At 42.7% G+C, this 13,527-nt stretch overlaps 1 protein-coding gene across 1 annotated transcript in view; it reads left to right on the forward strand.

The window, feature by feature from the left end:
- The first annotated feature begins 5,197 nt into the window (after positions 1–5,197).
- LOC133406315 (desmoplakin-A-like) overlaps positions 5,198–13,527 on the forward strand; it is a 35,913-nt gene continuing 27,583 nt past the window's right edge. The window contains exons 1-9 of the mRNA XM_061683838.1: positions 5,198–5,565; positions 6,220–6,307; positions 8,097–8,218; positions 10,384–10,534; positions 10,669–10,794; positions 11,196–11,255; positions 11,353–11,520; positions 13,157–13,261; positions 13,383–13,478. Of these exons, the coding sequence (XP_061539822.1) occupies positions 5,339–5,565; positions 6,220–6,307; positions 8,097–8,218; positions 10,384–10,534; positions 10,669–10,794; positions 11,196–11,255; positions 11,353–11,520; positions 13,157–13,261; positions 13,383–13,478 (1,143 nt within the window). The 5' untranslated portion in view covers positions 5,198–5,338. The remainder of the gene's footprint in view (positions 5,566–6,219; positions 6,308–8,096; positions 8,219–10,383; positions 10,535–10,668; positions 10,795–11,195; positions 11,256–11,352; positions 11,521–13,156; positions 13,262–13,382; positions 13,479–13,527) is intronic.

Below are 13,527 nucleotides of genomic sequence, written 5' to 3' on the forward strand. Positions count from 1 at the left end.
CCATTTTGTTTACCACTTATTCTTTTCAATGTCTAGGCAATGGCGATTTCTGATATGGGCAATATGGGCAGCCGCCCAGGGCAGCATCCTGTGGGGGGCGACATTCGCCCCCCGCACCCCCGTTGATGATTGGCCAGATGTGCGCAGTTGATGGTCAGCGCACCTGGCACCTACACTCCTAATAGCTGTCTTGAAAATAAACAGCAAACAAATAAATAAATAAAAATCTATGCTAGCAGTCCTCAAGCAATTTAGAGCAGTTTAACGTGACTAATAGTTCAATGATCTGGTACAGTGAATATCGTACAAATGGTGCACAGTGTTCTCAAACACAAGTGGCCAGTAATAATCAACAGGAGTATGCAAATAGTGCAGCATGATAAAACAGCTAGTGCATGAATAATGTAGAAGTGTCCCGACAGATTGGCAGCATGTTGCAATTAAATTGTAAGTTAGCTGTTTAGGAAGTTTATGGCAAGAGGGAAGAAACTATTGGAATGTCTGCTGGTTTTAGTTTGCATTGTTCGATAGCGCCTACCTGAGGGAAGGAGCTGGAATAGGTGGTGACCAGGTTGTTGAGGGACCAAGAGGATTTTGCGTGCCCTTGTCCTCAAGAGTGGGTAGGTGGGTACTGATAATTTTTTCGGTAGCCTTGACTGTCCGTTACAATTTGAGTTTGTCCTTTTTTGTGGCAGCACCAAACCAGACTGTGATGGATTAACACAGAACCGATTCAATAACTGCTGTGTAGAACTGCCTCAACAGCTCCTATGGCAGGCTGTGCTTCGTCAGAAGCCGTAGGAAGTATATCCTCTGCTGGGCCTTTTAGAGGATGGAGTCGATGTTGGTCTCCCACTTCAGGTCCTGAGAGACTGTAATTCCCAGGAACTTGAAGGTCTTCACGTGTCATGAACGGATGGAGACTGGATCCAAGAGCAGGCGGTGGCTGAGCGGTTGTGATGAACAGTTTATTGAAAAAGGGAAATGTAGATGATCCTTTAAGTGCGCTGGCGAGTTGTGGAGGCAGGGAATGGGTGGCAGGCGGTGACGAGGGCAGATGGCTGGCTTGGTGGCGTGGCGGTAGGAATTCACTTGAAGAGGAACACGGAGGAAACACTGAGGAGAAGGAGAGACACGGAGGTCAGAAAGGAGACGAGGAAGCTTAGCTTAGCTTACCTGGAGACTGGGGAGCCGTTGTAGCGCTGGAGAGGCTGCAATACTCTGGCAAGGCTTAAATGCAGGGGGTAAAGAGGGCTGATTGGTGACAGTTGCGCGGCTGAGGAAGGTGCTGTAAAGAGAGAGTGGAGAGGACAGAGAGAGCACAAGAGATCGCAAAGCGCCACCCAGGCTCCAACCGTAGAACTACAGGGCAGCACAGGGCAGTTGGACAGCGTGAGGGGCAGCTGTGGTGATGGTCCATGATCATTTCCGTCTTGAGCGTGTTCAGCTCCAGGTCCTAGTGTTGGCCACACCAAAGCTCCAGCTGCTCCACCTCCTGTCGATACGCAGATTTGTCACCGTCTTTGATGAGGCTGATGACTGTGGTGTCGTTTGCAAACTTCAGCAGTTTGACAGCCGGGTGCATTGAGGTGCAGTCGTTAGTGTAGAGAGAGAACAGTGGAGAGAGGACACATCCTTGGGGATGTCCCCCAGCCTCACCTGCTGTGTCCTGCCTGTCAGGAAGCTGTAAATCCACTGGCATATGGCAGGTGAGATGCTGAGCTGGAGAAGCTTGGAGGAGATGAGTTCGGGGATGCTGGTGAATGAAGTTTTGGCTTCCTTTAGAGGTTTTTTTTCGGCTTCCTTTATTGTATGGACTGATACCCTTCCTAATTCCAACCCTACATATTGGATTGGCTGGCTAGGCCCCCCAAAGGCTAGGACTAGGTAATCTTACACCACCTGGTACTCCAAGGTGGTCTCCCATCTAAGTACTAACCTGGCCTGACCCTGCTTATCTTATGAGATCAGCGGAGATCCGGTGTTCTCAGAGTAGTATGGCCTTCTTATCAAGTGATATAAGAAAAACAAAGTGAAGGTATTGGAGTGGCCCTCATAAAAGGCCCAATAATCAGATTCCAGTTCTACCACTTATGTCAAGTAAAAGGTGCCAAAATTCCATTGGAAAACTGTGCAAAACTTGTTGAAGGCTACTAATAAATGTTTGAGCCAAGTTAAACAGTTAATAGTAATATAATTCCACCAAATGACGACTAAACTGTATGTCTGACTGTGATAAAAGAAATTTTATATCAGAATCAGAATCATGATGTGAATAAAATAATAATTTTAACCCCCAAAATCATAATGGTCCATCATCATCCTCAGTGGACCAGGAAGACACCTGACACTCCACAAGTACAGTATATTTGTATGTTAACAGATCGTCTAAAGTGCAGGTAAGTGCTCTACTTGTTATTATACAGTAGTTTAATAAGACAGGTTAAACTTTGTGTCCATCATTCTAAAAGCAATATTGAGTAAACAAACAACATCCATAGGACACCTTACACAGACAACCAAAGATACTTTCATGTGTGATTGTCAAACTTGTTTTCCTGAGGGCTTCACCCACTGGCCCCAGGCTCGCTGGCTTGGCCCCCCCCCCCCCCTTGCGGGTGGAGGGGGCCGGCCACACCCTTCCTCAATGTGCCGGCTCAGCAACTCTGTACAGCAGTTGACTAACATGCATGTGATATGGTGTTCATTCACTAATAAGTTCCATAGACACGCTATAGGCTTTAATTGCTTGTGCTGGGACCACTAATAATAACACAGGTTATATTAAGATATCAACTCACAGGTTCTTACAGGTGTTTAGACACTAAAAAGAATCCCACCACACCACTTGTCAGTAGCACTTCTTTGCTCATTTCCCTCATCCTGTCCTGCCCTTTTCTGTCCTCTCATCTTGTTGTCTTGGTTAGTTGGTGCATGTCCTCACCGGGGGTTTGGGGGGAGAGGTGCCCCCCTGCCCCTATCCACAAATAAGAATACTATTTGACTGTTGTAACATTACTTATGCACCCCCCCCCCCATCCACAAATAAGAATACTATTTGACTGTCGTAACGTTACTTATGCTCAAATATCTACACTGTCTAACTATTGTTCTGCTGTGGTTCGCCCCCCTATTCCCCTTGTCCACTCCATCCCTCTGTCTGTCCCCTAAAACCTTTTTCTTTCCAGCTGCATTTTGATAAACATCAGAATAATAAAAAAAAAAAAAAAACAATTAGCAGAGGAAGTATTTCAAAGTCCCCTGTTGCACAGCACAACTGTTCCAGCACAAAAGGCACACATAGCCACCATTCTGCAAGGCAATGCAGCTGAACAGGACAGTTTTATTTAAAAAAAAAACAAAAAAACAAATACTGTTTTGACACTGCGCGTACTACAGCACAGACCAACCCATTCATTGTTTATTTGCCATTGCAATGCAATGGCGCAAGGCCTTGCCGGCAAGGCGAGATACGGAGCCTACCACCTCGGTAGAAGGAGAACGTTCAAGGCGATCGTGGCGGAGCTGATCCTCAAGTGAAAACAGCGTGCAAGAGAGAATTAAGTTATCTCGTATTCATGCGGATTCCCAGTATACCGAGCTACAGGAAAGGGCATCAGGCTGGAACAACACTTCTGTTTAGATCGCTTAGCAACGAGCACCAGAAAGCGCATGCTTGCTCCATGCTACTGTTGTGCCTGCGCCGTGCTGAGTCCTTTCCCCTTCCGTACACTGCGGGACATAATACCCAATTTAGATTTTTTTTGTTAAATCAGATTTTTTTTAATGTAGTCGTTCACATTACAAAAACAAGTGTGACTTCTAATGTGAGGGGAATACTGTATGTCTGTGAACTGACATGCATGCGCTCAAAACACGATGTCACGTTGCGTATGTGCACAAAACATGAGGCCCTGTGTGTATAACAAAGTAAATATAGCCCTCGTCCTGATGAATTTGTGGCAATTTACAGGATTTTTTCCTTGAACTGACCGGTCCCAGGCTCACTGGACGACTGGTGAGCATATCCGCCTCACGGTCATGAGGACCCGAGTTCAAATCCGGCTTTGCACGTGTGGAGTTTGCATGTTCTCCCCATGCCTGCGGGGGTTTTCTCCAAGTATTCCGGTTTCCTCCCACACCCCAAAAACATGCATGGTAGCTAGGTAGGTTGCCCGTAGGTGCGAATGGTTGTTTGTTTACATATTCCCTGTGATTGACTGGCAAACAGTTCAGGATGTACCCCGCCTCTCGCCCAAAGATAGCCGGGGATGGGCTCCACAACGTCCGCGAACTGAGAGAGGATACGCGGAATGGAAAACCAATGAATGAATGACCATTCCCTCATATATTTATCAGTCGTAAAGCATTTTCTTTTCACCACTGACTTTTTTCTACTCCTTTGTCCGCCGTTGCTTTGTGTCTGTTTTAATTGTGATGTTTTTTTGCCCTCTGATGATGTATAGGTCGGACGAGTTTAACTTGAGCATCCAGACCGCAGTCGCATCGGCTACGTATCCGATTTATATCCACATACGAAGAAGGCCTACGTTCGAGTTTAAAAAAAAAAAAATTTAATTGACATGAAGAAATCTGATACATGTCACATATAGGCAAAAATAAATAAATAAATATGGAATTAACCTGCAGTGTGAATGTAACCTAGGAAAATGTATTTGATATATGAGTAAAATGAATTACCAGCTTGGTAACGGAACGAATCATACTCGAAAGTACCACACTGCAGGGGTGTAGAACCAGATTCTAGGCCCCTTAAAAGGGGTGGGGGGGCAGAATGACTTGGGCCCCCTGCCAGACAGCTAGAGGCCACCCAAATGCTCAGGTCCCTGGAACTCTTGTCCTCCTTTCCCCCCAGTTTGATGCCCCTGCCACACTGAAGAAAAAAAGAAGAAAAAAAAAACATGAATGTCTTCTTCAATGTCTGTGTCATTTATATTGCGGAAGTTTGAGAATACAACTTAAAATACAGTCCATATTAAAAACTGTTTCCCTCTGTTTAGCCAATGGATGCACATATTTCCACATAGTATCTCATCTGGGACTTAATAAGTCGAGACAACACACTGCTCCAGGCAGACTTGGGAGTGGCAGAAAGAGAAAGAGAGTGGGAGAAACGTTTTGGCTCAGCAAGTTGGGCGGAGGGTGTGGTCACAGGAAGAAAAAAAAAACAACACAAACCAAAACGAGCCACCGAGGGCATGGGTGCAGTCTGCTCTGAGGGGAACAGGAGCAGCAGGCAGGTGGAGGGAGATCCAGCGAACCGTCTGTCCGCTCCAGTGCATCATCATCCTCTCGTAGCCTCGACAAACTCGCTGCCATGAGTCAGTTGGGTTCCCAGAGCGCACTGAACACGAACATGAGCCGCAGAGGAGAGCCGACCGCCGGGGGGTCCTTCCGCTACACCCGCAGCGAGTTCGTGCAAGGAGGTGGCAACGGATACGACCAATACATGGACGGATACCACACCTTGACCAAGTCTTCTGGAGGGGGAATGGCAGTAGACACCATAGGAAGAATGGCATCTACCACAGGAGGCGGAATTAGGTACATTTGTTTCCTAAAGAAAGTTGGCTTTTCATCTTAAGTTGAATATGCCACAACTTTCCTGCAAGTTTCCACTGAGACGACTTGTTGGTCGACTCCAACTGTCTTGTTATGTAGGCTAAATTCAACATTTCACTTGAGTGCCGTAATGACTGGAGTGCTCATAATGGAGTGCTCGAAATACTCTTGTCAGCAAAACAGTAGTGAAATGGTTAGAAACAGCAACATTGAGATAAATATAAATTTCCCTTCTGAAGGTTCTTGTTTGTCAAAAGAGGCGTCACCTTTCCATTCACGGCGACTCGGTGTTTCACCTCAACTGCCTTTTTATATTTATTTCATCAAATTCGATGGATGTGCGGCACAGTGTTAGCACTTGATGGCAATACAAATCATAAGCACATCATAATGAGCGCCGTTTCCTTGATGATGGTTACCTCATTTAGGTGCAGTACTGTACATTTGAGTCACAGTATCTAACAGCCTACTTCTACAACACTACAAACTACACTCACAATTTGTATTACAAGTGATCAACATGTCATGGCATACAACAACATACTGTACAACAGTTTGAGGTAAATTTTCTCGAGTCACACAGCTTTAAAAAATATTGCATACAAGATGGTTGCTTTACTGTGCTGCACTCTACAGTGGGCTTAATGACATCCATCAGAGGGCTGTGTCCCTTCACGCTCAGTGCCAAGAGGACCTGAGGAGAGCTGAATTCGTCCTACAGTCTGTAAGTCGATATTTATTTTGTCCTACCTTATTGGCTTCCACCCTAAGCAGTACACAGAATGGTTGTGAACACTGTGTGTGTGTGTGTGTGTGTGTGTGTGTTCTTCTTTTATATTTTCTGTCAGTCTTCTTTTTTTTTTTTTTGTAAGAAAAATGTCACAGTACTAAAAATTTGAGTAACCCCACTTTGTCACGCCAGGCCGAAAATGACAACTTGTTTATATGAATTTCATTTAGAGCAAAACCATATTGCACCTGTCAAGCATCCAGTGATTCACATTCAAATTCAGAGCATAATGTCATCTTGCAAAGCAAATTCTTGTTCAGTATTTTTTGTTTCCCTGTTTGTTGAAGAATGTTACTGGCACTAACACTTTGACTTGTATAAGTCTTCCATCTCACATCTGTTCTTGTGATTTCTGGCCTCTACCCACATCGGTCGGCACAGCGATTCACGTGCATAAATTGTTTGGCATATTTGTATTTTTCGCCGGGTGCCATACCTGATGCAACCCACCCATTGTTTTTTTTTATACAGGCTTGGGACCGGAAGTGGCTGAGTATGGCGTGATTGGAGTTAAAACTGTGTGTTGTTGCAGATAAGTGTCTGCCAGTTTTGTTAAATGGGTAACTTATGCCTATGCTGAGGACACCCTTACCCGCTCCTCCATGGATCCACCACTCCACTATTGGGCCTTTGGGCACTGAAATTAGTATTTTTTTAGAAATTAGGAACTTAATAATATTGTGTGTAATTTGGGCACGGTGGCCGACTCCTTTGCACATCTGCCTCACAGTTCTAAGGTCCTAGGTTCAAATCTGGCCTTCCTGCGTGGAGTTTGCATGTTCTCCCCGTGCCTGTGTGGGTTTTCTCCGGGCACTCCGGTTTCCTCCCACATCCCAAAGACATGCATGGTAGGTTAATTGAAGTCTCTAAATTGCCCCTAGGTGTGAATGTGAGTGCGAATGGTTGTTTGTTTATGTGTGCCCTACGATTGGTTGGCAACCAGCTCAGGGTGTACCCCGCCTCCTACCCGATGATAGCTGGGATGGGCTCCAGCACTCCCGCGACCCTTGTGAGGATAAGCGCCTCGGAAAATGGATGGATATTCAAATTGAAAAAGAAAGACTTTATTCTTTTTACAGAGAAAAAAAAAATCTCTTTAGAGAATTAGTGTGCAGGATATAGTGGCATCTAGTGGTAAAGTTGTAGCTCACAACCAATTAGTGATACCCTAAAAGAAATAGTTGTCCTGATTAGTGTTGTTGTGGCACAGTGCACAACTGGTTAGCACATCTGCCTCACAGTTCTCAGGACCCGGGTTCAAATTCGGCCTCGCCTGTGTGGAGTTTTTATGTTCTCCCCGTGCCTGCGTGGGTTTTCTCCAGGTACTTCAGTTTCCTCACACATCCCAAAAACATGCATGGAAGGTTAATTGAACACTCTAAATTGCCCGTAGGTGTGAATGTGAGTGCGAACGGTTGTTTGTTTATGTGTGCCCTGCAATTGGCTGGCGACCACTTCAGGGTGTACCCGGCCTCTCGCCCAGAGTCAGCTGGGATAGGCTCCAGCATGACACTCGTGCGGATAAGCGCTACAGAAAACTGATGGGTGGGATCGTGATGTTTGCGTAATTTTTTTTTTTTACTTTTTAAATTTTCTTTGCTGTTTCTCTCGAGATTTATACTGTTTCTACTATACGAAGATGAGATTCTTCTGACTACTTTAATTAAGAGCATTATTTATTAGCATTTATGTGTTTCTTGAAATCTACAATTGTGAATTTCAGGGAGGTGCTGTGGCTGATGCAGAGCACTATATGTTGAGGGCTAAAGACACGATTGATCAGCTGAAGACCTACGCAATGGACCTAAGGCAGATGGGACAACCAAGTGACAATGTTGTCAGAACGTAAGAGTTATGAATCTATTATTATTGTTATTATTATCTGTCTGTGACAAAAAAAAAATCAATATAGTAATACGTGTAATAGTACAACAATATTCATTTAACTAATAATGGAATTTTTTATTTCACATTCTGTTAAAAAGCGATTTCATATACTTCAGAAAACAATCTTGCGACTTTTGGCTTGTACCATCAGGGGTCGCCACTATGAGTCACTTGGATTACTTGTTTGAAACAGTTTTTATGCGGCATGCCCTTTCTAATGCAAGTCACCCACCCATTGTTTATTTTTTATTTTTATTGTATCCTGACTTAGGACCAGCAGTGGCTGGGCACTGTCATCTGCGTGAAAGTCAACTGAAAGCCCACGATGCAGTGGAAATGACTGTGGTTAATTACTTTAAAGTATATTACTGTTTGGTGTGTGGCGAATATTTGTAGAATTTACAGGAATGTCTAACAGTGGAGTACATTCCTTTGTCCACACCGGCATGCAGTGAATTAGGGCTCCACTTTTGCCACTGACATCACACCAAAACATGGGGGGCAGTGTCAATTTTGGTGATAAAAAGTGTACGTTCCAAAGGCAATTAGTTGTTTACCAGTTGTTCCAAAATGTATTGATATTATTGGAGATGACGGCCAGTTTCATTTTTCGAGCAAAAAAATACCTAAAGCCAATTTGTTACTGAAATATGGACCATTAAAACCCATGCTTCCTTTATACTTCTCATTGTCAATCAAAACTGAGCATTATCTTTGTAATGGCATAATTTTTGATCCAGCTCTTGTATTGGACTTCATTCAGCTGGACAAGGATTCTGATCAATTTGTAAAAAAGATCATACTTTAGTGAGTCATTAAACAGGGAGTTTGCAGATTGCTAGCAATATTTGAATGTAGCCTGACTTCACTACCTCATCCCCAAGTTTCGGACTAAAACCACACTCCTGAACAACAATACGTGGAAGAAAAATGTTTTTTTTTACACGAAAAAACCTGGAAATAACCCATAATTCACACAGTGGATGGAGAAAGCGCAACAAGGAACAGATCCCGAACAGAATAAGTGAAGAAAGGAGTGCAACAAAGGCATTTGCATATTTTATTGTGACAGATGTCAACGTCACTCAAGCTTTGAAGCTTTTAATCTTTTTCGGCACAATTGTTAGGAAAGCCTCAGTGCTTCATGAGCGGTCACTTCCCCACCACGAGGAACAACAGAAGTTAATCTACACAAGATTAACAAACAAAAGACAGAGGATCAGAAAACTACTTACAAACGATCAAGAGCGAGGAAGGGAAACTAGAAAACTACACTAAGCACGATAAAGCATAAGCACAAGGCTATGGCAGTGAGTGCTCACTAGTCCGACATCTGTCCCGTTAGTTTCCAAAAAAGCAAGACAATGCCAAACCACATTCTGTACAGGTTACAACAGCGTGACTTCGTAGTAAAAGAATGCGGACACTAGACTGGCCTCCCTGTAATCCAGACCTGTCTCCCATTGAAATTGTGTGGCGCATTATGAAGCGTAAAATACGACAACGGAGACCTCGGACTGTAGAACCGCTGAAGCTGTACATCAAGCAAGAATGGGAAATAATTCCACCTTCAAAACTTCAACAATTACTGTCCTTAGTTCCCAAACATTTATTGAATGTTGTTAAAAGAAAAGGTGATGTAACACAGTGGTAAACATGACCCTGTCCCAGCTTTTTTGGAACGTGTTGCAGCCATAAAATTCTAAGTTAATGATTATTTGCTAAAAACAATAAAGTTTGATCAGTTTGAACAATACGTATCTTGTCTTTGTAGTGCTATTCAATTAAATATAGGTTGAACATGATTTGCAAATCATTGTATTCTGTTTTTATTTATCCAACTTCAGTGGAATTGGGGTTGTGATAATTTCAGCAAAACACTTGAAGCCCAAGGAAACAAGTCAGCGTGAGGCTGTGAGGGTGTGCGCATGTGTGCATGACACATGATTGACATCTCGTCAGTCAGGCCTTCTGTCTCTGATAGGTTGTTCTTCCTCGAGCACAAAAGAAACTGCAAACCTCCCATTTAGCTGTTTCCAAACTTTTACATTGACATAATGTAATTGCAAGTTTTCCCAAGTATCCCACCTCTCCACTTCAGTTCATCTCTCACTGATTTGTAGTTTGGAGATTTGTAACGATCAGCTGAAGGGGGTCCAGTTGGCCATGACTGGCTCTTTGCAGAGGAGGAAGAGTGCTAAAGGAAGCTCTGGTTCATGGGAGGAGCCAGGAAGAAGCTTCCATGATGCTGTGGCCTGGATTGCGCAGCAAAAGGTGGATACAGTCACCTAACTCTGAGATACAGCTTGCAGGAAGTGATGTCTAGATTCAGATGGTCTCATGATTTTGCAAAACTAAGAGTTGCAGAGGTGTACATTATGCTGATATGAGTGGGGTTTTTTTTTCAGCGTCTGATTGAAACTACATTGTGGGGAGAAGATCCCGCTAACATAAAGAAAAATCTCATCAGCCACCAGAAGTTTCACAACTCTATCCAGAACAGCCCAGAAGTAGACCGAGCCAGGAGTGACCTGGTGGGTTGAACCATGTTGTCATGTTGTTACTATTCTAAGAGCACAACCAACCGGTAAAACCACGTGCTATCCCCAATATTTAGTTTTGTGCTTTCTATTGTCCTGAAATACTCTTATTATTGTCTTATTTATCACGCCAACAGTTAACTACCAATTACTGGAGAAAAAAATTCTGATTCTGACGGTATGACATGAAGCATAAAATACCAGATTTGATCATATTTTACCAACTGCTGATCACTGCTACTAAATACTTTTACTATTCCTTTACAGTACCATACTTCCACGATCTAAATACAAAAATAACATGCAGCAGCTTTAAAGCGTTTAAAATAGGCACCAATTTCACTGCCTGTTTTTAACTGTGCTAAAATGCTACTATTTTTTTTAATATCCTCCAGGTTAAGAAAGGAGACAAAGGAAATCTTCATGCATTGGACCAGGAGTGGGACAGTCTACAGGTGAAACAAATGCTATTAATATAATAATATAATATTCATATAAGTATTTTCAGTGGTGATCTTATTTCATCTAAAATTTCCTCTATCACCGCTACAGCAAATGTCATTTGCTCGGATGCAGCAGCTGGGAGACCTCCAGCAGATCATTCAAGAACTGTCCAAAGAGATCATGTGGGTCAATGATAAGGAAGAAGAAGAGTTGATCTTTGATTGGGGTGAAAAGAACATAGAACAGTACATCCCCCGGAAGCAAGAAAGCTATTCAGTTAGTATCAACATACATACATACATTCAGTTACACAATACAGTACCTGAAAAGAGAATGAGGTACATTGTCCATACTATTTTATTGTAATAGATTTGAATTTCAAGGCAAAAATGATTTAAATGAATTGACGCCAAGTCTCAATTGGAAGCAGTTACAGTGGAACCTCAGTTTACGTACGACCCAGTTTACGAACAATTCGGGTTACGTACACAATTTTCATAGAACACTTACCTCTAGTTACGTATTATTTTCAGTTTGCGAACGGTCTTGGTATGGATGAAAGGAAGCATCTATGTTGTGCTTCTCTACTCTGGCTGACGATCATTGACTCCGTGCTTAATGCTTGAATGTAAGGCTGAAAATTAGCTGTCTGCTTCACGGTGCAAGGTGGAAATCTGGTCTTGGTGGAAGTTCTGCCTCCACATCCTCGATTATGCAATCACAAATCTAATAGCGCTTGTGATTGATGTCATAAAAAGTTTTATTTTCGTCAAAAAAATACAGGATGTGCAAATGTGCGAAGCGAATATCGCCCACGTTCACCATGCTGGCGAATCAAAATTGCCTGCGTCAAAACTCAAAAGCCCAAGCTGATAAAAGTTAAAGTGAGTGCGCTCATTCTGCCTTGTGTGAAGGATGTTAATGGTATAGTTTTTTCCCCCCACTTCGTAAAATGCTTCAATCTACCGTCTAGCCGCAGCTGCCTAGAAGCCGTCAGGCTCACGGACTTTCTCAGCTGTGGGGAGTGGCACATCGGGGAAGAATTGTTGACACAACAAAAACACTACCGAGGGGGAATAAACACACATAAACTCGATTAACATTCACAATATCACAACTAATTATGGGATTCGGGGACTAACTGATTTAACAACTATACAACGGGCCTGGCCATGCTGGGAAATCTTCCATGTTTTTACGATGACATCTTTGTTGAAATCATCGTGGCGGCTTGGCTATGAGGTTTCCTGAGATACACAAGCAGACTGTAGTAGCCTGGCTAACCAACGTGCCTATGTGGCAGCCATGTTAGCAGGGGCGAGGTTCCCATAGAAAGCAATGCATGGACGTTGAAATCAAGTTGTAACTTGCTCATTTCTCAACCGATTTTCATGAGGGTTACTGTTTTGTCAATACCAAAACCTATTCTGTCAATACACAACATTCAATTTAAAAATAAATTATGACAAGTAATGTGCAGCAAATTGACCTACAGAGCAATTCATATTTCACCTGACAATGTGATGTCCCACTTTCTGATTTTATTTATTTTTTAACAGAAAAAGACCCTGGATTGGTTTGTCGTGCCAAAATTTGTCGTGCCAAAATCAACAAATGAATTAGAAAAGAAACAGACAATGGAAAAGAAAACACCTGAATCAGAATTTATTTTGAACCACACACATTAAAAGAAAAAACAAGTATAACTTAATTTTGAATGTAAATGCAAACGGATTATTTGCATTTACATTCATTTTAATGGGAAACATTACCTCTGTTTACAAATGGGGTCATGGAACCAATTACTATCGTAACCCGAGGTTCCACTGTATATGCATTACCTTTCATTTTGTCAGTGTAGTCAGTTGTCCTATTATTCAGCAAAATCACTGATACGCTCTGTACATGATAGAAACTGATGAGTGCCCTTGAAGAGAAAGAAAAGCACCTGAATAAACTCAAGGCCAGAGTGGACACCTTGCTGAAGAACAAACACCCAGCTTCAGACAAGATAGAGGTTTGTTCTGTGTGATAAAATATTTCCAACATATCATCTGCTTGCAAATGAATGGTACCTGGTCCCATTTTTACAGCATCTTCCATTTTATGACATCTATTGTCTGCATTTTGTTCTCAAGGCATACAGGGACACACTGCAGACTCAATGGAGTTGGCTACTTCAAGTTACCAAATGCATTGATGTGCACCTGAAGGAGAATGGAGCATACAATCAGGTAACTTTAAAAACTCTTATCTGTATATGTACCATATGAATATCAGAAT

This window comes from Phycodurus eques, chromosome 8 (genome assembly GCF_024500275.1).
Source record: "Phycodurus eques isolate BA_2022a chromosome 8, UOR_Pequ_1.1, whole genome shotgun sequence".
Lineage (NCBI taxonomy): Eukaryota > Metazoa > Chordata > Actinopteri > Syngnathiformes > Syngnathidae > Phycodurus > Phycodurus eques.